This window comes from Lemur catta, chromosome 12 (genome assembly GCF_020740605.2).
Source record: "Lemur catta isolate mLemCat1 chromosome 12, mLemCat1.pri, whole genome shotgun sequence".
Classification (NCBI taxonomy): Eukaryota; Metazoa; Chordata; class Mammalia; order Primates; family Lemuridae; genus Lemur; species Lemur catta.
Genome location: NC_059139.1, coordinates 6,460,245 through 6,481,906, shown reverse-complemented (window position 1 = coordinate 6,481,906; position 21,662 = coordinate 6,460,245). Strand labels below are relative to the sequence as shown.

Here is a 21,662-nt window from a genome sequence, read left to right as displayed (position 1 = left end):
GGCCTCCTGACTGCCTCCCCCTCCCCCATCCCCCTCCCTCCCCCCTCCCCCCTCCCCCCTCGGCCTCCCCTTCCCCAACGCCCCGCAGCCCTCTCCTCCCCACGCCTCCCTCCGGGCTCCAGCTTTCCGGGCTCGAGCCGCCGGCCCCGCCAGGATCCCGGCGCCCTCGGTCCCCGCGTCCACTTCCCGTCCGCGGGAGGCGCCGCCCTCCCGCTCCCCGCCCGCCCCGCGCGCTCCGGGCGGTTCTGCGGCCGCGGGACAAGGTGCGTGCGCGGCCCCGGCGAGCCAGCGCCCCGGCCTGTGGCAGAGGAGGGATTCGCCGCGTGCACAGGTAAGTAACTCCCCAAAGTCTGTTTCCAAAAGCTGACCTTCGTGGAAGTAATACCTTGTTCTTGCGGAAGAGCAGCCCCCACGATCGCACGCGTGCAAGACGCCGCTCCTTGCACCGAGGTAATATTCCTGTAGGTGATTAGCCGTGTACATTTTAAAAACAGCTGCAATCCCGCGCCATACAGACCTGCATTCTTTTTTGCCTCTCAACACAGTGTAGGGAGCCTTTCCTCCAGGCCGCTAAATAATGTTTGTAACTATTCTCCTGCAGTTAGACATTCTGATGGGATAGTCTTTAACTAATATAAAACAATGAAAAAACTGAGCACATTTGCACGGAAATTGGTATGCACGTTTGGCAGCAGTTCCTTAGGGTGGCTATAAACAGGGGAGGGGCTGGGTCCAAGAGCTGGACTTCGGACCTACATGCTGGGTGGGTGTTGCCAAGAAGGACTGTACTGTTTACACACCACAGCAATGCGGGTGGCAGGCCCGGCCAACACTGGGCCTGAGATTTATGTCCACTTGCTGATGGAAGATGCCACCTGTTGTTTTCAAAGCCCATTTAAAATAAGGTGTTCAGAAATGAGCGCTGCTGGTATCTGGGGAAGCCTGGCCAGGCCTGGGGTGAGTGCAAGGAGGCCAGCGTGTGCTCATCATAGGTAGCTTCCTAATTCATGCTATCTCAACTGTATACTCTGTGGAAAATACAAGCTTGACTGCTGAAGAATAAATATTTGGAGGAGTTGACCTGCGTAGAATCATCTGAGGATGAATATTGGCCCTGTCTTTCCTACTCCAAGTTTGAAAATCAGCTGTCATGCAGGTTCCTACAGTGTTTAACCAGGAAAGGAATAAAAACTCCAGCCCTTCCCCGTTAGACACCACCCCCCATGCTGTCATGGAGTGATGCCTTTAACCCTGAGCCTCTGGTTCGTACACTTGATTTCTATTTCTAACTTTTTAAAGCTTATGGCAATTTATTCCTTGACTTCTTTGCTTGCTACAGTCGCATCTGCAGCAGTCTTTTCTGCTCACCAAGATCTGTTTTCTTTGTTTCTGTTGGAGAACTGTTGTGTTGGGAAGTCTGACTTCTGAGTTACTTAAATCCTTGGGGTATGAAAGCAGGAAAACCACATTTGCACCATCCTTTACCATCCATTTCTGACTTCCAGTGGGAAAAAGGGAATGTTGTTCGATGACACTGTTAAAAGATAATTTTCAGCAAAAGGAATAATCATGACTTTCATACAGATATAAAAATGAACACATGGTAAAGATTTTATTTATTAAAGAGAGAGACAGATGTTATAGCTGGTTCAAAAAAGAAGTCAAGATGTGCACATTTGTACGCAGTAAAGGAATGCCTCAGGAAGGTGTGCCTGGGAGAGGGGCACACGCTTGGAATTTGCAGAGCACATGCTTAACAGTGATCCCCACAGGTTGTGACTTGTAATTTTGCAGAGGGACTGTCCTATGGGAGGCAGGGCTGGAGAGGGCCTGGTGGTGACACATAGGCACTACCTTGCATGAATTTTTATGAGGGAATTGTGTATTTGTTTTGCTAGCTAGTGTGGGCATTGTCAAATATGGCCACCAGGGTGTCCTCTGCAGAGGCATGTGTTGGCTATTGCTGGAGCCACGAAGAGCACCCTGACTTCCAGAGGCTTCACCAGTGGAAACCACAGACCTGATCTCTTTTTTGGAGACAAGGTCGCCTGGGCTAGAGCGTAATGGCAGGAGCATAGCTCACTGCAACCTCCAACTCCTAGGCTTATGGAATCCTCCTGCCTCAGCCTTCCGAGCAGCTGGGACACAGGTGCATGCCACTGTGCCCAGCTAGTTTTTAAATTTTTTTGTAGAGACAGGGTCTTGCTATGTTGCCCAGGCTGGTCTCAAACTGGCCTCAAGCCATCCTTTCACCTTGGCCTCCCAAAGTACTGAGATTTCAGGAGTAAGCTACTGCACTGGCAAGAAAAGCCTTTTTTGACACACATGTCATGAGGACCCCACCATGTATGCCAGACACACAGTCCTGCCCCATGCAGGAGGAAGCTGAAGCCTTCTTCCTCACAGTGAAGGATCCCTCCCGTGTAGGAGAGGTTTTGTGCTTCAGTGGAAAAGATCGGTGTCTGTAGCACACCCTCTGGACTGATTCTGGCCCTGTTTGTTGTATTTGAGCCATTTTGCAAGTCTTTGTAAGTCATGGGTAAATGATAGATCTGATATCTGTAAATTCTGTCTTTTCTCTCTAGAGAATTAATCAACTGCTTCCCCTACTGTGGAAAGAATGTTTTGTCTCCATTTGCAATTCATCTCAGCATTTCTTCACAGCATGTAAATTTGTGCTTTTCTGACTTCTCCTTCAAGCCAGTGAGAACATCTGCCTCGCTTCCATCATCGGAGTAAAATAAAATCCTTAACATGTGTTTGTTTTTATATTTGTTTAAGAGTCATGGTTTTACTTTCTTCTGAAAATTATCTTTTAATAAATGTGTTATTTTGGGGAGAAAAAAGCAAAAATCCTAGAAGGTATATATGGAGAATGTGCTTACAGTACAGGCAATTGAGGGTCAAGGGTAGCAACCTGCCTGCCCTGCCCACGTGATCTTGGAACCCGGGTGCGGCCGCCACACCCAGGCCTCTCCCACTGGAGAATAACCCTTTGAGATCAGTCCAGAGGAGCTGCTCTGCTGACTGTAAACATTCCTTCTGGAAAGTGGATATCAAGTGAAGATAAAGTAAAAAAAATTCAGACTGGAGGATGCCTTGGAATGGCCAGGCTTTTCTGTTGTCCCTGGGTCCTCATATGACAGCCCAGGTAAGAAATCGGTCCAAGGAATTGGTTCTCAACAAACAGTGCTACAGGGCACACCATTTACTGCGATTAATGCTGAATTATTGTCTGTGACAAATAACAGTTCTATAATGTAGCTTATGAAAGCAAAACCAAGAAAACTAGTGTCTTTTGTCCTTGATTGGAGAACTAGTTGTTAATCCCTTTCTCCTTAAAATCAAATTACTTGATTTCTAATTATGAAACACTAAGAATATTCAGTGAAGTGCGGGAAATAATGTAACAGCCAGCTATTTTCCCATCGCTCAGATTTAAAAGATAAATACCATTTTGTCCCATGTACTTCAGATCAAAACTTTTTAAGGAAATAAAATTGTAACAAATACAATTAAAGCCAGCAATTCTCCATCCCTCCCCATCTCCCTTCCAGTAACTGCTGTCCTAATGGTGATGTGTTTCATTCTCGTACATGATACTTTGACTACAGTGTATTTATTATTAAAATATATATTATTTTTAGTTGTTACTTATTTAGCATCAAAATAGCAGTTGTCTTTTTACATAGCATTATGTTTTTGAGCTTTATCATGTTGATAAATATAGATTCAGTTTGTTCATTGAACTGCCATGTAATATTCTTTTGATGCATGGATCCGTGTCCTACAGCTGCTGTCACAAATTGCCACCAACTGGGTGGCTTGAAACAATAGAATTGTCTCATAGTTCTGGAGGCCAGGAGTCCAAAATCAAAGAGTCAGCAGGGCCTTGCTCTTTCTGAAAGCTGCAGAGAATCCTTCCTTGCCTCTTCCGGCTTCTGGTGGCCCTAGCAATCCTCGGCACTCCCCGGCTTGTAGAAGCATCACTCCAGTCTCTCCCTCCCTCTGCACATGGCCTCATCTTCTGTGTGTCTGTCCTTGTGTCCAAATTATCTCCTTACAAGGATACCAGTCATTGCATTTAAGGCCCACCCTAATCCAGCATGACATCATCCTAACTTCATTACATCCGCAAGGACCTTACTTCCTATCAAGGTCACGTTCACAGAGACGGGGATATCTACTTGAACAAGTCTTTTCGGGAACCCAGTTCAACCCACAGCAATGAATAAATCACAGTTTATTCCATTCTCTTGTTAGTGGTCAACTAGATTGCTTCCAATTGTTGCTGTCACATTAGTAATACCAAGAACATCATTCCATGTTCATGGCGTGTGCCTGCGTGTGTGTGTGCAAATTTCTCTAGAGAAACATCTAGTGGTGAGATTTCTGGGTTGCAGAGTGTCTTCCCATTTTCCAGACCTTGCCAGTCTGCTTTCCAGGGTTTGTGTCAATTTACACTCTCTCATTTCCCTACCAGTGCACCCCATCTGGGTATTAACAAACTTTTTGCCGATCTGCAAGATGTAGAATGGTATTTCATTGTTGTTGTTAGTATAATTTCTTTAAATACAGTGAGGTTGCATATCTTTTCATATGTTTATGGGCCATTCAGTGTACTCTTTTTTAAATTGCTCATTCATATCTTTGGAGCTTTTTCCTATTTCATTGTCTTTTCCTTGGTGATTTAAAAGAATTCTTCATATATTTTATCTAGATATTAAGTCCTCTGTTTCTAAAATAATATCTTCTCCTAGTCTAGCTTGTTTTCTCAATTTGTGAAGCCTTCTACTTTATTATTAATCTTAATTATTATCTTATTAATCTTACTATTTTAGTTATCTTATTAATGAAATTTTGAAAGCCTTCTGTTGTGGCAAATACCAAGCATAAACACAAGTAGAGAGATGAGTGCAAAGGATGCTCCTGAACTTACTCCTGTGCTGTGACCACATGGACATCTCCATCCCTATCCCACACTGGGCTATTCTGCAGTGAATCCCAGACCTCTGATCATTTCATCTGTGCATACATCGTGATGAATCTATAAAAAGACAAGGACTGTTTAAAAAAAAGCAACTGCAATGCCATTATCTTCCCCTGCCAAAATTAACAATTCTCAATATCATCAAAAATATCCACTCAGTATTCAATTTGCTGCAGTTGTCTTGCTTTTTTTGTTTTTATAATTGGTTACAATGAAATGGGATTTGTTAATCCTTTTCTTTATGGTGTATGCTTTTTGGGTCTAATTTAAGAAATTCTGCCTTATTCCAAAGTACAGGAAAAAACATGTTCTCCCATATTTTCCTCTAACAGCTTAGTTTTGCTTTTCCAGCTTAGATTTCTAACGGTCTGATGTGCTCACTTGCGTGTGGTTCAGTGGGATCCACCATGGTTTGTTTTCTCACCTGGGCAGCTGTGTTGCATCATTGTCACTTTCAACCCATAATAGCTGTTGAATTTTATCAAAATGCTTTTTTCTGTATCTATTGTGATGATGACATGGATTCACTTCTTTAATTTGTCAATATCATGGATTACATCATAGAATGTCTAATGGCAGACCATCCTGGCATTCCTGATATGGTCATGATATATACATTTAAAAATATATTGTAGATTTAGTGTGCTAATATTTCACTTATGATTTTTGTATCTAAATTTATAAGTAAGGAAATCATTCAGTTTTTCATTCTCATCTTGTCCTTGTTTAGTTTTTGTATCCATGACATAGCCAGATTTTATTTGCTTCAAGTTGACATTTACTCCTGATTTTTTTTTCTCTGATTAGTGAATATTTCTGGTCAGGTCTCCCCACCCCAACTTTCTACCACGAAAAATTTTCAAATATGGAGAAATGGAAAGAATAGTGTAGCAAACACTTATATGCTGATCATCTGGAGTCAATAATTGTTGGCTATTTGCCATATTGCTTTATGTATCTATTAATATGTGTGTGTTGTGTGTATATGTATTTTATGAAACATTTGGGGGTAGATCACAGATGTTATGACACGTCATCCCCCAGCACTTGAGCACACATCTTCTATAATAAAATTAGGAACGTTCTCCCACGTAACCACTATTATCGTACCTTATAAAATTATTAATAATGCACAGTGTCAGCTTTCATTCATGTTTCATCCCTCAGCGGTCTCTCAAATGTCTCCTATGGCTGTTCCTGATTTTGAACTAGGATCTAGTTAGGGTTCACATGATGCAGTTGGGTTTATTTCTCTTTAGTTTCTTTTAACCTAGAGTCATCTCACCACCTTTTTTTCTTTTACATTGGTTTTTAAATTTAGGCACATAACATAATTGGAAAACATACCCTCTCTTTTCTGTTCCACCAAGTTGTCAGTTTTGTTGGGTCTTCAAATTTATAAGCATAAAGTTGTTTGAACTAATTTCTACAGTTTTTAAAGAGAAAATCTTTAATTATGTCCCCTTTTCAATCCAGATATTGTTTTGTTGTTGCGTGTGTTTAGCATTCTTTCATTTTTATTTGGTTAGTTTTGCTGGAGACTCTCCAAGGGATCAGATGTTAATCTTTTTGGATTTTCTCTATTGTTTATTTTCATCTCATCATTGTCTCTTTGTAGGATTTGCTATGGTCTGAATGTTTGTGTCTCCCCAGAATTCGTATGTTGAAATCCTAACCCTCAGGGTGATGGCATTAGGAAATAGGACCTTTGGAAGGTGATTAGGTCCTGAGGGCAGAGTCCTTGTGTTTGGAAATAGTGCCCTTATGAAAGGGACTCCAGAGAGCTGGCAGGTCCCTTCTGTCCTGTGAGGATCCAGGGAGAAGGTGCCATCCAAGAACCAGAAAGTGGGGCCCCCGATCCTGAATCACCAGTGCCTTGAATTTGGATTTTCCAGCCTCTAGAACCGTGAGAAATACATTTCTGTTGTTTATGGGCTACCCAGTTTATGCTATTTCATTACAGCAGCCTGAACGGTTCTCTAATCTACCTGTGTCGTTGAGTTCAGTGTTCCTGTTCCGCCTTTCTGATGGAAGCTTAATTTTTTAAAAATCTAATTTGAGAATCTGTCTCAACTAGTGAATTTAATCTGTTTACATTTATTTAAACTTAAGCTGGTACGAAGGTTATTTCAACTGATCACAGTCAGTTACAGATTGAAGTCCTCCTTGTTCAACTCTTTTTTCCCTAACGACTGCACTTGAGTAGACTTAAAAGAAATACTAATAAATAAATAAATAAATTTATTTCAGCCACATTATTTCATGCCTTGTAGTTAACAGGTTTTTTTAGTTTTCTTTTTCTTTCCTGCTTTCTATTTTGACTCATCAAGCTTTTTATGTCTCCTCTCATTTCAAACCCCATTCTCTTCATAAATTTCCTCTGGTGGTTGTATCTGCTGATTCCTGTTTATTTGAATCACTTCCTTTTTTTGTTGTTGTTGTTGAGACAGACAACTCAACACTGTTGCCCGGGCTAGAGTGCCATGGCTTCAGCCTAGCTCACAGCAACCTCAAACTCCTGGCTCAAGCGATCCTCCTGCCTCAGCCTCCCGAGTAGCTGGGACTACAGGCGTGCACCACCATGGCCGGCTAATTTTTTCTATGTGTATTTTTAGTTGTCCATATAATTTCTTTCTATTTTTAGTAGAGATGGGGTCTTGCTCTTGCGCAGGCTGGTCTTGAACTCCTGAGCTCAAACAATCCACCCACCTTGGCCTCCCGGAGTGTTAGGGTTATAGGCATGAGCCACTGTGCCCGGCCTGAATCACTTCCTTGTGTGTAGTTTTTTATAGTGAGCTCCTTCTTGATGGGGTAGTAATTTTTGGCCTGCACTGCGGAAGTCTTGCTATAAAGTGGATCTGCATTTGCCTCTGCCAGGTGTTCCAGGGCTTTGCTGACCGAGGGTCAGCTATATTGACTTCTCAGCCAAGGATTGTGTAGGGTTGGGGATTGGTTTCTTTTTTCCCTTCCACTCGGAATTTAGAATGAGATGAGCTTTGCTGTATTCCTAATCCTGGTCGATAGAGCTTTTCTTGTTTTATTTTGGCTTCCCCTTCCCCCAGACGTGAACCTTTGAGGGCTCAACATTGCAGGGTGGGTCTCAGTTACAAATTCCCATCTCATGTGGTCCCAGGGCCTCATTGGATACAAAATCCTAAGCACTCGGTTGTTAAGGGGTGTTCCTGAGTCCAGCCCTGTCTCCCAACTTCATCCGATGCCTCCGGCATCTCCTGTGTCTTCCTCTCTCTGGCTTTCCGTTTCCTCTGCAATCCCGGCTCCTGGGGAGTCCCCTTTTTCCTATGAGCTCCTCCGTTTTTATTTTTCTTTGTTGGTTTCATTCAATCTGTCATTTATAGTGTTTCCAGCCTTAATCTGTGGTATTGCCAGAACCAAAAGTTACCTTTGATTGCTTACATAATAAATATCATAGATACAGTTAAAATTAATTTTTTTCTGTAATTTTTTTTTGGTAGAGACATAATCTTGCTCTGTTGCCCAGGCTAGAGTGCAGTGGTGCATTCATAGCTCACTGCAGCATTGAACTCCTGGGCTTAAGCAGTCCTCCCACCCCAGCTTCCCAAGTAGCTGAGACTACAGGCATGTATCACCATGGCTATTTTTTTGTGGAGATGGGGTCTCACTGTGTTGCCCAGGCTGGTCTCAAACTCCTGGCCTCAAGTGATCTTCCTGTCTCGGCCTCCGACAGTGCTACAGTTTTTTCTGTAATCTTGATTTTAGTTTACTTACTATTTAAAGTCTTTAGATTTTTACCATTCAGAATGTAATGCATGTTTCTCTCTTCATAGCCTGACTTAAACATCTCCAATGGCTAACGAAGCTTACCCCTGTCCGTGCGACATCGGCCATAGACTAGAATATGGAGGGATGGGGTGTGAAGTTCAAGTCGAGCACATCAAGGCTTATGTCACCAAGTCGCCTGTTGCTGCAGGAAAAGCTGTGATTGTCATTCAGGATATATTCGGCTGGCAGTTGCCCAATACCAGGTATATGGCTGACATGATCGCAGGAAATGGATACATGTACGTATACAAATCTGTTCCTTTGTTTACATTCATGTAAATTTCTGTGGTTTATTTTGTTCCCTGACTATACAGTATTCTAATTTACATCATCTACTTCCTTATCTCACTATGGTGAAGGTAAACGGGAAATGTATGAAATTAAGCACCCACTTGGCGGAAGCCAACTGCTCCTAACCCAGTCCCTGGGCTTTGTGTGCTCCTGGGAGTGGCTGGCCCTGTAGGCTTGTTGGACACTGGTAGTTCTCTCCCTGTGTGTGGCCCTGGCCAGGCGCTGGCACTGACACTGTGGCAGACCTTGCCAGCTCTGCAGCGGGCCCGTTACTTGGCCCCTGAAGCATCTCAGCCTCGTGTCCGATTTCACAGGGCTACATGGACGGCAGGGCGTCCCCGGCTCTTCCTGGTCCAAACATGTCCCCCCACAGCCCGGTCTGAATTAGACAGGGGTCCGGAAATCATACAGTGAGACCTTGCTTGTCTCCCAGAGTTTACTTCTTGTCCATCCAGGTGGCCATGGCCACCGTTGGTGAGGGCTGCCACCTGTTTGCTTGTCATTTGCTGGTGCTGGCAAAGGCTTCAGGAAAGCCCAGAGGAGAGCAGGAACCACTCCTTCCTCCCCAGCCTCAGAGAGGGTAAACCCTGCAGGCTGGAGCCCGTGCACTACCCCAATTTCCGTTGTTCTCTCAAAAAGAGAAGATGGCAACCTGAGGGTGCACCTACCTTGTTTTTCTAGGAAGAGAAACTGGTTTGGAGAATTCACACCCACCGCAGCCTGATGCAGACCGTGCTGAGTGAAAACATCTCACTTGCCATTTCCCTTTTTCACGTCCCGGGTTCCCTCTTGAGGATGAGGCGGCCGAGCCTCCCAGGGGCAAGCCCCGTAATTAGGACACAGCCCACCCCGACTGCCTTCTGGCTCAGCCAGGCCCTGTGCTCAGGGGCTGCCCTTACCCCTTCCCTGAGGGAGGAGGCGCTGCTGCGCCCCTTTTGCACAGCGGGAAACCATAAAGACAGGTTCTCAACTGCCCAGATCACCCAGGCACAAGCAGCAGGTTGATGGGATTTTGGTTTCTGATGTTTTATGGTGGGTTCTTTAGCTGCAGTCACAGCGTAACAGTGGAGTAGACACCTGTGACTTACAAAGCACTTTCACACTTACACAGCTGGCTCTGCCGGCAGGATCGTCCCCTGAGGTTGGGGGGCGCAGGGTGCTATTTGTCAGATCAAGGACACGAGGATAAAGTGGTTAAATGACTTGTTAAGGTCACACGCAGTGTAGAGTGGTACTGAGCCTCAAACTTGGAGTTTCTGAGCTAGTGTCAGTGTTCTGTGTACCCCTGCGGGAGGAGGTGTGTTCCTCCAGCCAGGCGGCAACTCTTTATTTTAGGAAACAGGCCTCTGGCCGGGGTGATGTTGGCTCCGTCCCCCTGGGTTGACTTGTGAGGGACAACGACATGGACTCGGGCAAGGCTTGTGTTCTCTCTGCAGCCTCTTTTAGAACCTGCTTTAGACCATACCCTTTGGACGGGAAGTTGTGTCCTGCTGGCATCTTGGGTGGATGCTGGTGAAAATTGCTTGGTCATAGTGACTGGACACGCTCACCAGGTGTGTCCTTCAGCCTGGGGCTCGTGTGAAAGGCCAGGGAGCTCCAAGGCCGGCCGAGTGGGGCAGCTCCTTCAGGGCAGCAGGCGGTTTTGCAGCCACCCGCCCCAGCCCACGTGCCCAGGTGCCCCCTCGGCTTGTGCCAGCATTATCCAGTGGGAATGTGTCCCGCCGACAGCCTGGCTGTTTCCCAGGCTGGGTTATGAGCCCCGCCAGAGGCCATGCACTGCGGTTGTGACATCCACAGTGGCCTGGTGCCAGGTGGCCTCTTTGCTGCAATCAAAGTTGGCCTGTGCACCCACTGCTTTTCCTTTGAGCTAGATTCACTAACTCAGCAAGTTTCTCAATAAATGTAAGCAAATAAACAAGTCCAAGCAGTTCTGAAACTAAGATTGATTAATGTCAATATTTTATAGAACCATCGTTCCAGACTTCTTTGTAGGGGAGGAGCCGTGGGACCCCTCTGCTGACCGGTCCAACTTTTCCGAGTGGTTAAAAACGAAGAATGCCCAGAAGATCGATAAGTAAGTTATCAGCGGACATGGCTGTGTGTGTGTGGTGTGGCCCAGAGAGAGCTGGGTTGGCTTCGCCGCTCAGACACCCCCATCCACACCTCCAGATAGGACATCGCATGGCTGCAGCCGAGAGTCCTTCCTGAACGTAAAGGAAAAATGTTCTCATGTAGCACAGTTCTGAGCTGAAGATGGGGAGCCAACAAGCACTCCTGCTGCCCCAGCAAGCTCACCTGTGTCCCTCTCTGAGACACTCTTGGGGCCACTGGTGTGCAGGGGAACCTCGTGGAGGTCATGGGCCGGACTGATTACCCCGACTGAGGGACTTTGGGTCCACAGGACCAGCAGCTCTTTCCCCCACTCCTGGCTGCAGAACCAGTTGAGAAGGGCAGAGAAAAGCAGCTAGATCCAATGCCAGCCTCAGTACTGCTGAGCTGGTGGGAAACCATGGTTTTAGATCTGAGACCCAAAGGCCCACCCCCCCCACGCCCAGCCTAGATCCGATCCCAGTCCATCCCCCTGAGGGGGACTTTGGGTCTTCAGAGCAGACCCACTGACCAGGATTGCTCTTGGTGGGTCCAGGGGGTAATAGGAAGACGGGGAGGAACCCCCAGGCTGCAGCCTTTGCCTGCGTTTGCTCTGTCCAGTCTAGAAGGACCAGAGCTGTCAGCCAGTCAGCTCTCCTTCCTTCTGTCTGGAGGTCTAAAGACAGAGGGAGAAAGAGGCCAGGAATGTTCTCTAAGGACAAGCTCCTCCAGCACAAGAAAGCCTGAGCCCAGGGGGAGAAGGGTTCCCCCAACACTAGCCGCTGACTCAAGTGGCCATTTCTCCCCGAGTCCTCTCCTCTCCATCACCTGACTCTCCACCCACCGAACATGTGAGCCCCAAGATTGATCACCATCAGCCTTCTGTTTGATGAGCTGCCCCCAAGCCCAGGCCAGGGTGACTGCTAATAATGTGGCCACCCACCTGTGGCCACTCGGTCCCTGGAGCCCTCTGCCCCTTCTTCTACCACCAGAGTGTCCTGAACTTCCCAGCTCTCCGGAGCTGACTCTGGGGCTGCTGGCCTCCAGCCCTCTGCCCACAGCCCGTGTCAGCTCTGCAGGGGCCTCCGGTGTCCTCAGCTCCTCCTTGCCTCCCCACTCACGGGGGGCAGAGTCTCCCCTGTCTTGGCCGCCCCCTTTCTAGGGGCTGATGCAGAATCGCAGTGCTTTGTGGCTCAAGCCAGGGGCCTGCACAGGCCTGGGTCTCCCTAGGGTCTCTGTGGGGTCTTGTCGGACCGTGGGGAGATGCTGCAGCCTGCCCTTGGAGCTTCCAGCCTGGCTGAGTACCGGGACTGTGACTATTAGAAAGCAGTAACCTCAGGGTCCTGCAAGTAGCAGACCCGGGCTAGGTGCTGTAGCGTCGACTCCACCTGGTGAAGCCGGGATCCTAGAGCAGATGAGACCAAACGTGGTGGGGCTGCGAGGGCCCCCCCGATCTGTGTTCGGGCAGGAAGGACCTGTTTCTCCTGCTGGGAGAGCTGCCTGCAGAAAGCCTCCAGCTCTTCAGGATCTCGGCCACCTTGTCTAAGTCTGCCCCAGTGAATGGGCACTGTAGGGGTGTGCAGGCCCAGCTCCCTCACCCCTAAATGAGGGGACCTCAAGGGCCATGCCAGCTCCCCCAGCACAGCACAGCCCCACGTCTCTGCCAGGCCTGTGCCCTCCCTTACCTCTCCCCCAGGGTGGAACACAGGAGCACCCTCAGTAAGCCTCCTGCATGCTGTTGTCCAAATCCAAGCTGGCTTCCCAGGGGCCCAACCTGCCATCCCAGGAAAACCAAAGCAAAACGTTAAGAGTACATTAGAAGAGGAAGCACAAGAGGACCAGAAAGACTGTGGCACTAAGAATACAAAATTCAGCTTTGCCGGTGGGGGTGGCATGGGGAGCAGGGAGAATGGTTAGGATATTTTGCTGTTTTCCAAGAAAATGACATGTGGGGCTGCCTTGCATTTGTGACTGGTGCAGGCAGGCGTTAGAGCACCCATGAGCCTCTTCCACAGGGGAAAGGGAAGCCACACTTCTTAAATTAAAGGGAGGCATAAAGTGGAAACAGTAACTTTGAAAGTAGACACAAGTCCTGGTATCATATCCAGTCAGGCATCTTCTCTTTGCAAGGATAGAAAACCCATCTTGAATGTTTACTACTTAAGGGGTCAAGGGATTTGTATTGGTTTATAGAACTGAAAAGAGGTAGTTTTCGGCTTCAAGCAGGGTTTGGTCCGTAGCTTAAAAGGTATCCCCAGGAGTCGTCCTCCCAGCATCTCTCAGCTCCATTTCCTGTATGACAATTCCATTCTCAGGCAGCTCTTGCCTCTGGGTGACAAAATGGCTACAGCAGCTCCAGCCTTCTGTTGGTCTCTCTCCCAGCAACTCAGCAATCTCATTTTGTCCCCTTGTTTATGATTGGGTCAAAAGTCCATCCTTGAACTAATCATTGTGTACAGGAGATTGCTAAGCTTTGATTGTCCAGGCCTGAGCCATGTACTTTACTCCTGGAACTGAGGGCAGAGCCACCTAAGTATGTGGCCTGAGCATGGGGAGAGATTGTTCCTCTGAAGCTGAATCCTGGTGTTCCCAGAAAAGCAGGGAACAGACTGGGAGCAACAAAGCAACACAGTTCACTTGAGTCAGTTAAAAAAATTTTTACAGAAGTGCCTTCTTCCTTCTTGTCCTTTCCAATTAAGGCAGTTATTCCTAAGATCAAAGCATTCAAGAAAAAATCTGAAACCAAAAAGGACAAAAAACTATTACTTGCTACACTTTATTTTGTGGGATTACTTAAATACTGCAAGAGAACATTGTGAAAATAACCACTTGCATACAGAGTGGTATGACACATATGTTTAAATGTGTTCAAATATATGTTATGATTAAAGAAAAAGTAGGTGCTTATAGAATTGCATTGTACTTACATTTTTTAATTGCAAATGTACAGCATTTCTTCCCTACCAGATTAAATAGAACTTTCTGGGCTGGCCTTGCACCCTACCTCCACTTTGGTACACTCTTTCTAGTTGAAAATGTGTTCTGAGTTCCAAGCAATCAGTTTGCAGGCGACCCATTTGCCAGAGGGCTACTGTTCTTGCTGCTTGGTGCTGTCGTGGCTTAAATAGTCCTGGTGGCTTTCCAAATTTTGCTTCGCTCTTTGAGGCAGGAGGAGGCGAGCAATGCAGTGTTGGGAGTTTCAGGGAGAGAATGAATGTGTGCGGGCAGAGAGTATTTGGGGTACTGCCCATAGTATGGCTCGTGCCTGCCTGAGGGGAGAGAGGCGTCTAGGGCATGTGGCAGGGACCAGATCTTGGACTGAAGTCTTATGAGCCATGCGGTGGACTTTGGCTTTTGTCCTGAAGAGAGCTGGTCAGATCTGTGTTTTGGAAAGAGCACCACGTGCCTGCAGCTGTTCGGCAGTTGGAGGAGGGCTGGGTTTGGCTGGGATGATGCATGCTTGGGCAGGAGATAGTGAGGGTGGAGCTCTGAAAATAAGAACCTTTGACAACTTCAAATAACAGTTGCTGATACAGCCCTGTTATCAGCACAGCCCTTTGAGGGGTTCACAAAATAACCCTTGATTCTTGAATGCCTTTTCTTTCTGTTCTAGAGAGGTCGATGCTGTCTTGAGGTACCTGAAACAAGAGTGTCATGCCCAGAAAATTGGCGTCGTGGGATTCTGCTGGGGTGGAATTGCCGTCCACCACTTGATGATGAAATACCCGGAGTTCAGGGCAGGGGTCTCCGTCTACGGTATATCTGCCTTGTGCATTTTTACACAATGAAAAGGAGGAATGGTTGAGTGATAGTAACCACAAGCTTCTTTGACCCAGTGCCACACAAAGCCTGATAGTGCAGACATGGCCCATCTTTGGAAGATTGGATTTAAGAATCTGAAAATAGAGGTGGAAATTTGCAGTGTAGTTAACCAGAGGATGTCACGGGGAGGGAGGAGGCCTGGGTCCCAACAGTGTGACTTTGGGAAAGTCACCTAACCTGAGCTCTCCATTTCTTCACCTAGGATGAAGGAGATAACATTTTCTGTGATGATGATTAATATCACATGATAGTTTTTTGAGCAACATCTGTGAAAATATTTTTCTGAGATACGAATTGCTCTTACCTGTACACAAACACACATGCACACACTAAAGACAAAAAGAAAAGGAAAACCCACTTTAAAATGTAAATAGCAACTTACACATTGTAGCCAAAGCAAACCAAAGCTATCAGAAATGAAATAAGAACGTTATATCTGTATATAGAAATCACATACTAAGTTTATGATACAGAAGCATTCAGACCAAAACAATGTAAAAAACAAAAAAGACACACAAGGAAATTTGGCCACCTTTTATAATACGGATGCTCCTTGACTTATGATGGGATTGTGTCCCAGTAAACCCACTGTAAGTTGAAAATGCATCAAATACGCCTAGCCGACCGAACATCATAGTTTAGTGCAGCCTACCTAGACGTGCTCAGAACACTGACATCAGCCTACAGTTGGGCGAAACCATCTAACACAAAACCTATTTTATAATGAAGTGTTGAAAATCTTAGGTAATTTATTGAATACTGTGCTGAAAGTGAAAAACAGAATGGTTGTATGGGTACTTGAAATACGGTTTCTACTGAATGCATGTTGCTTTTGCACCATCATAAAGTCAAAAAATTGTAAGTCAAACCATCGGAAGTCGGGGACCGTCTGTAGTATATCGTAATGATTTTTATTTGGCCTAACGGCTCCTCACTGGGGTATTTTCATCTACTTTTAGCATTTTTAAAAAACCCTTTAAATGTTGATTTACACAAAAGAACGTAAACTCAGTAAGTGCCCAGTTATGATATAGAAGCATTCAGACCCTAAATGCTGAACATGAAAAGAACATGTTAATAAGTGCAGTAAGTGCCCCGTTGCCTGGGGAACAATGGGCCCGGCTGTTTGAGCCGAACAGTCAGTGCCTTTGTGCGAATAGGCAGAAGGGGCGCAGGCATGGACGCCTCACTGGCGCCACCTCCTGGCCGTTGTCGTGCAGTACGCGAACCGCCGCGCATGGCAGGACTCGGACCCAGGGGACATCAAACCGGAGGTCCAGCCACATGATGTGCCTTTGCCTGAGGGGGTAGGGGACGTGGCCATCTTTTCTGTGGTGCTCTCCCTCCTAAAGAGGAGTTACAGGTGAGAGAAGGCTCTTTCTGGTACTTAATTTTTCTGTGCTGCCGGCAGGAAGTGGAAAAACATAATGTTATTTTTTTTCTACCTGGTCTTATCTTAAAATATAACTTACTGCAAAACTTCTACTTATTTTCCCATAGAAGTGGGCACACCCACAGGTTGTTTTCAGACAATCTGGGTCCGGCAGAGCATGCTTTTAATTTCAGAATTAATCTCAAATTCTGAGATGAAGGATGAAAACTGATTTTTATAGAATGACCTGCTAGGACCAGGCGGTTTCACACTTTCACACCTGTGGTCTTGTCTGAGCATAAATACTTGTTCAAATGACTGCTGCTCTTACAAATGAAACCACTCAGTGCACTTAAGCCAGAACCTATGGGGCTAGTGTAGATGTGAGAAACTTCTAGAACGACAATTTGACAGGTACACACTACAAAGCCTACAAGGTCTAATTCCATTATTTAATGGCCCGATACCTACGGAATAAGGTAGACAGTAGGAGAATCTGACTAATAAGGTCAGGCCACGTCTGTGGAATTGCTAGAAAAGAAAAGGAAGCCCCCAAAACGCATATTTTACTGGGATAAATGAGACCATATGCACATAGCTTGCCGAGGTGGGAGCGTGGAAATCATACTCTCATGCCCCTGTACTCAATTCTCAGGCATCGTCAAGGATTCTGAAGACATTTACAGTTTAAAGAACCCCACACTGTTCATTTTTGCTGAAAATGATGTTGTGATTCCACTTGAGCAAGTAAGTTGGCATTTTTTCTCATTTATGTATTTAATAGCACGATTTGACATTTCAGGGGAAGTGGGGTAGGGGAGGAAGTCCTAAAGTTGCCATTTGTTTTCCATCATTAACATTTTAATGATGGGTTTTGGCTGAGCAGAGGGGAAGCTCAGGCCTCCAGCACTTTGGGAGGCCAAGGCAGGAGGATCACTTGAGGCCAGGAGTTCAAGACCAGCCTGGGCCACATAGTGAGACCCCATCTCTATAAAAAATAAGAAAAAATTGGCTGCGTGGGAGCTTCTTGGGAGGCTGAGATAGGAGGATCACTTGAACCCAGGAGTAAGAGGCTGCAGCGAGCTATGATGATACCATTGCATTCCAGCCTGGGCGACAGAGCAAGACTTAAAAAAAAATAAGTAAAGATGTGTTTTATTAAATTTCACTTATATAATTCCACTTAGGGTGGAATTGTGACCCCCCCCCCAAAAACACAATTATTTAGTGTCACATCTGAAGGAAGTGTTTTGGTGTGGCCTGGTTACCTGGAGTAGAAACAGTTCCGTCCCCTCCCCCCCCCCCCCCCCCCGCCCCCAACAATGTGAAAGTTGTCATAAGGTCTGTGACCTTAAAGACATGGATTTGTTAAACCAGTAAATTGATTAGGAAAAAGCAGAAGAAAAATGTGGTTCAAAAGTGGCCATTTAGAAATTACTGTTATTAGTAACTAATAGATTCATACAAATGATTTCAAATAATTGCTGTTGTCTCATTTTTATATTGTTCTGAAATCTCTCCTTTGCCAGAGGTAAGAACTGTGTTAGTTACAAAATTAGAAGGAAAGAATTCAATGTAGCCATGGAACTTGTTTCTGATTTAAGGTGTTGATGTTCAATCTCTGTTCTCAACACTCACTGAAGATTTGGAAAATGGAAAATATTACTAAAGGGTTGAAATCTTATGTCCTCATGAAATCATTTGCATACCAGGTCTCTTTGCTGACCCAGAAGTTGAAGGAACACTGCAAAGTTGCATATCAAATTAAAACATTTTCTGGGCAAACTCATGGCTTCGTGCATCGGAAGAGAGAAGACTGTTCACCTGCAGACAAGCCCTACATTGACGAGGCGAGAAGGAATTTACTCGAGTGGCTGAGCAAGTACATTTAGTAGTAACAAGTGCAAACTTTCCTAAAATAGCCTTCATCCAAAAACCTGCCTTGAAATACTTAGATCATTTGATTTAATTTTCACTTTATATAAAATAAATGTAGAAATCCTGAAATTCATTATTTCATCTGAATCACAAATTCAGTAGGAAATGTCAATGTATGAAATAGTTGAATTTTTAACATGTACCTCAAATAAAAATTTAAAAATGAGGTCTGTAGTTGGAGAATTTGAATGAAAGAGTAACACCCTAATTATTAATAAAAATCTAGGGCTATTCAAGGACCAGCTGACAGCTCAAGTGTGGCCTTTCTGGTCTTTAATTGAACACATCCTTTAAAATGCTGCAAAGCCGTGAAGCACACAAGCTATAAATTGAAGTTTACTAACTGCTCAACTTAACTAGACATTTGTCTCTGTCTGAAGAGAGCTGCATTTGTGACATTTATATATTGCAATATGAGAAGTACTGAGATTAAACTAGGGATCCATTGACCTAATTATATCAAGCTAATAACCTAATATTTTGAATTTTTGAGTCTGTAGCTCTTTTTTTTCTTTTTTTAAGATAATAGAAAACAATGGGTTAGAGTGAACATCCGCTGTTGTCCCCTGGGCAGGGTTTCCCGAACACTGGCGTTTTCGGGCCTCAGGGACTAGGGCTGCATCAGAAGTCCCTGACGTGTTCAGCAGGGGGTGGTGCAGGGCGCAGTCAGTCAGCACCTCTGGGCCTGCACCTGCTAGGTGCGTGTGTGTGACTTTGGGTAAGTGACTTGACGTATTTATTTTTCTAATTTGGTCCTGAGGTCTCTGCGAGGAGTGGCCGTAAACCCCAGCCCTGCCTGACCGGGCTCCAGGCTGGTTGGTCGTGGATGTGGACAGTGTGCCTTTCACAGGCTACTGCTTCGTCCTGGCGATGGCCTCATAACTGTGTCCAGCTGTGACCAGGTGTCCTCTCATGAGAAGCTCGTTCACCCTGCCGGAACCCTTGTGGCTCTCGCTGGCCTGTTTGTTCCCACCAAGGTAGCTCTGGGAGCGCCCTGACCGGGGCACAGTTAGGTTTGGGTGTGCTGGTCCCGTGTGACACGGAGGAGGGAACTCAGTAAACACAGGAAAAGCCAGAGGCGGTTTGTTACAGGTCCGGAGAGAAGAGGGTGGCACAGCTCGCAGGGCAGCGGGAAACGGGGAGCCATTTGGGACGCAAGCGCTCAGCCCGCCGGTGGGGAGCAGGAGAGAGAGAGACCTGTGGGTGGAACACTTGACTGGGGTCCAGGGCAAGCAGGTTTCCCGCGGGGAGTTCCTAGTTGGTGGGCTCAGAGCAAGCAGGCACCAGCGCCGTGGGGTCACGCTGTGACTGAGGGGTCACTGTGGCAAATATCAGCATTCTGTGCGGGGTGTGGGGGTCAGCGAGGTTGTCTCTGGCTGTCCCACGGGGAGGTGGGAGAGGTGGTCACCAGGAGGCCGTGTATGAGCAGATGTCTGGACTGACCACCTTGAGAACTGGGAAGAGGCAGAGAAATGGAAACTGAGTCGAGGGTAACTAAGCCCTGATTCTGATAATAACATACTTTATTTAGCCCAGTTTATCACAAATGCTATTTCAGAATGTAAGCAATAGAACAAATTATGAGCGAGATATTTTGCATTCTTTTTTGTCCTATGTCTTTGAAATCTGGTGTGTATGTGTTTTTAGTTTTATGCTCCAGCACATCTCAATTCAGATGCTAAATTTTTTTTATTTTTTGAGACAGAGTCTCACTCTGTTGCCCAGGCTAGAGTGCAGTGGCATCAGCCTAGCTTGCTGCAACCTCAAAGTCCTCCTGCCTCAGCCTCCCCAGTAGCTGGGACTATAAGCATGTGCCACCATGCCCGGCTAATTTTTCTGTTTTTAGTAGAGATGGGGTCTCCTCTTGCTCAGGCTGGTCTCAAACTCCTGGGCTCAAGCGATCCTCCCAGACTGGACTGCTAGGATTACAGATTTGAGCCACATTCCTGGCCCAGATGCTAAATTTTCATCAGAAGTACTTGATTTTTCTTTAGATGTTATAAAATTTATAGTTGAAAAAAAGTAGACTCACATACCCATATTGTTCCAAACATATTAAAAGTTTTCCAGTAATTGGGTTTAGTACCCAAAGTCATTTCCTTTACAGTTTACCTCCACTGGCTGGAGGCAGCTCCGTGCTGACAGCATCGCAGTCCAGGGTCCGGCACATGCTGTAGAGCAGCTCTACGTGTGCCAGTTTTCATCACATTTTTCTTGCTGGTTTTGTAGGAAAATTATGTTACACTGCTTTATTTTTAAATTTAAATGAATTAAAATTAAATTAGGACTGGAGCTCTCCAGGAGCACCGACCACATCGCAAGCTCCCAGAAGCCACTGGCCACCCGTGCCAGTCTACACCTAGTCGAGATTCTCATCCTGTCGCCTGTCCTTTGATCCCGTTCGTCCCCTGTGACTGCCCTGCGGTTGGTCTTTCTCAGTACAGCCCAGAGGCTTTCTTTACTTGGCACATGCCTCAAGCCTAGACCAGGTGTGTGTCCTTCCGTAGCCCCTTGCAGGTCAGAGCGTTTACCGGCCAAGGCAGGGCCCCACCGGAAGGGACGCTTCTCACAGCTCACTGGCCCGGCTAGTGCAGGGACGAGGGGCAAATTCCCCATCGCCCTCTGAACATCACTGACACGAGGCAGATTAGTAGGGGAAAAGGCATACATATTTATTTACTCACAGTGACACAGGAGCCTTCAGAATGAAGACCCACACATACCGGGGGAATTGTCCATTTTTGTGCTTAGGTTCAGTGAGGTATGGACAGCCATGTAGAAATAGGACTGGACAAAACGGGTCTGATCTAACACTAACAGACTGAGCGGGGGACCAGCCAGGCCTGTCCAGATTCTTCTCGGCCTCTCTGTGCAGCATCTTTCCTTCTGGGTGTGGGCAGGGCCCTCTCTGTAATCAAGTAAGGTAGGTCAGATAATTTCTTTATGGGTAGTTTTTACACAGAAAGGAGGGGGGAAAGCTAAAGTAATATTTTTAGCTTTTATGGCTGGCTTTGGGGAAAAGGGGTTCTCTGAGCTGCCTTGGAGAAGCAGGATTCTAGTTTCCATGGGTAGCCTTGGGGGAGAATGAGGGGCAGAGACAGGAGGGCAGAAGGGCGGAGCGAGCTGCTTCTGAGGTCTTCATTTTGGGGTACCGCTTTCTGAGACCCCACACAAGTCACAGGGCCCTCCCACCCAACCACAAGGAACCCGGAAAGTGCAATCTTACTATGAGCCCAGGAAGAGGAGCACTGAAGCCTGTCTCAGATGCACAAATGAGGAAGTTGGATCTAAGGGACTTTGGGGAGACATTGTCTTGGTCAGGAGGAGGATCCTCCCGACACTGTATCCCCCGGCAAATAC

At 46.2% G+C, this 21,662-nt stretch overlaps 1 protein-coding gene across 3 annotated transcripts; it reads left to right on the top strand.

Moving 5' to 3' along the window:
* Positions 1-224: 224 nt before the first annotated feature.
* Positions 225-18,468, top strand: CMBL (carboxymethylenebutenolidase homolog). 3 transcript variants are annotated; one of them, XM_045565979.1, is made up of 6 exons: positions 225-331; positions 8,797-9,030; positions 11,049-11,156; positions 14,784-14,926; positions 17,020-17,111; positions 18,077-18,468. In XM_045565979.1, exons 2-6 carry the CDS (start codon positions 8,816-8,818, stop codon positions 18,254-18,256), a joined length of 738 nt encoding a protein of 245 aa, XP_045421935.1. In that variant the 5' UTR covers positions 225-331; positions 8,797-8,815; the 3' UTR covers positions 18,257-18,468. The 3 variants fall into 3 exon arrangements, with proteins under 3 accessions (XP_045421935.1, XP_045421936.1, XP_045421934.1); XM_045565980.1 differs by lacking the exon at positions 225-331 and adding an exon at positions 379-450; XM_045565978.1 differs by lacking the exon at positions 225-331 and adding an exon at positions 6,757-6,896.
* The last annotated feature ends 3,194 nt before the right edge of the window (positions 18,469-21,662 follow it).

Coding starts and splice junctions, on each gene's coding strand:
- CMBL (XM_045565979.1), top strand. CDS start 8,816: ATGGCTAACGAAGCTTACCCCTGTCCGTGCGACATCGGCCATAGACTA. Junction 11,157..14,783: donor AATGCCCAGAAGATCGATAA/GTAAGTTATCAG, acceptor TTTCTGTTCTAG/AGAGGTCGATGCTGTCTTGA. Junction 17,112..18,076: donor TTGTGATTCCACTTGAGCAA/GTAAGTTGGCAT, acceptor TTTGCATACCAG/GTCTCTTTGCTGACCCAGAA.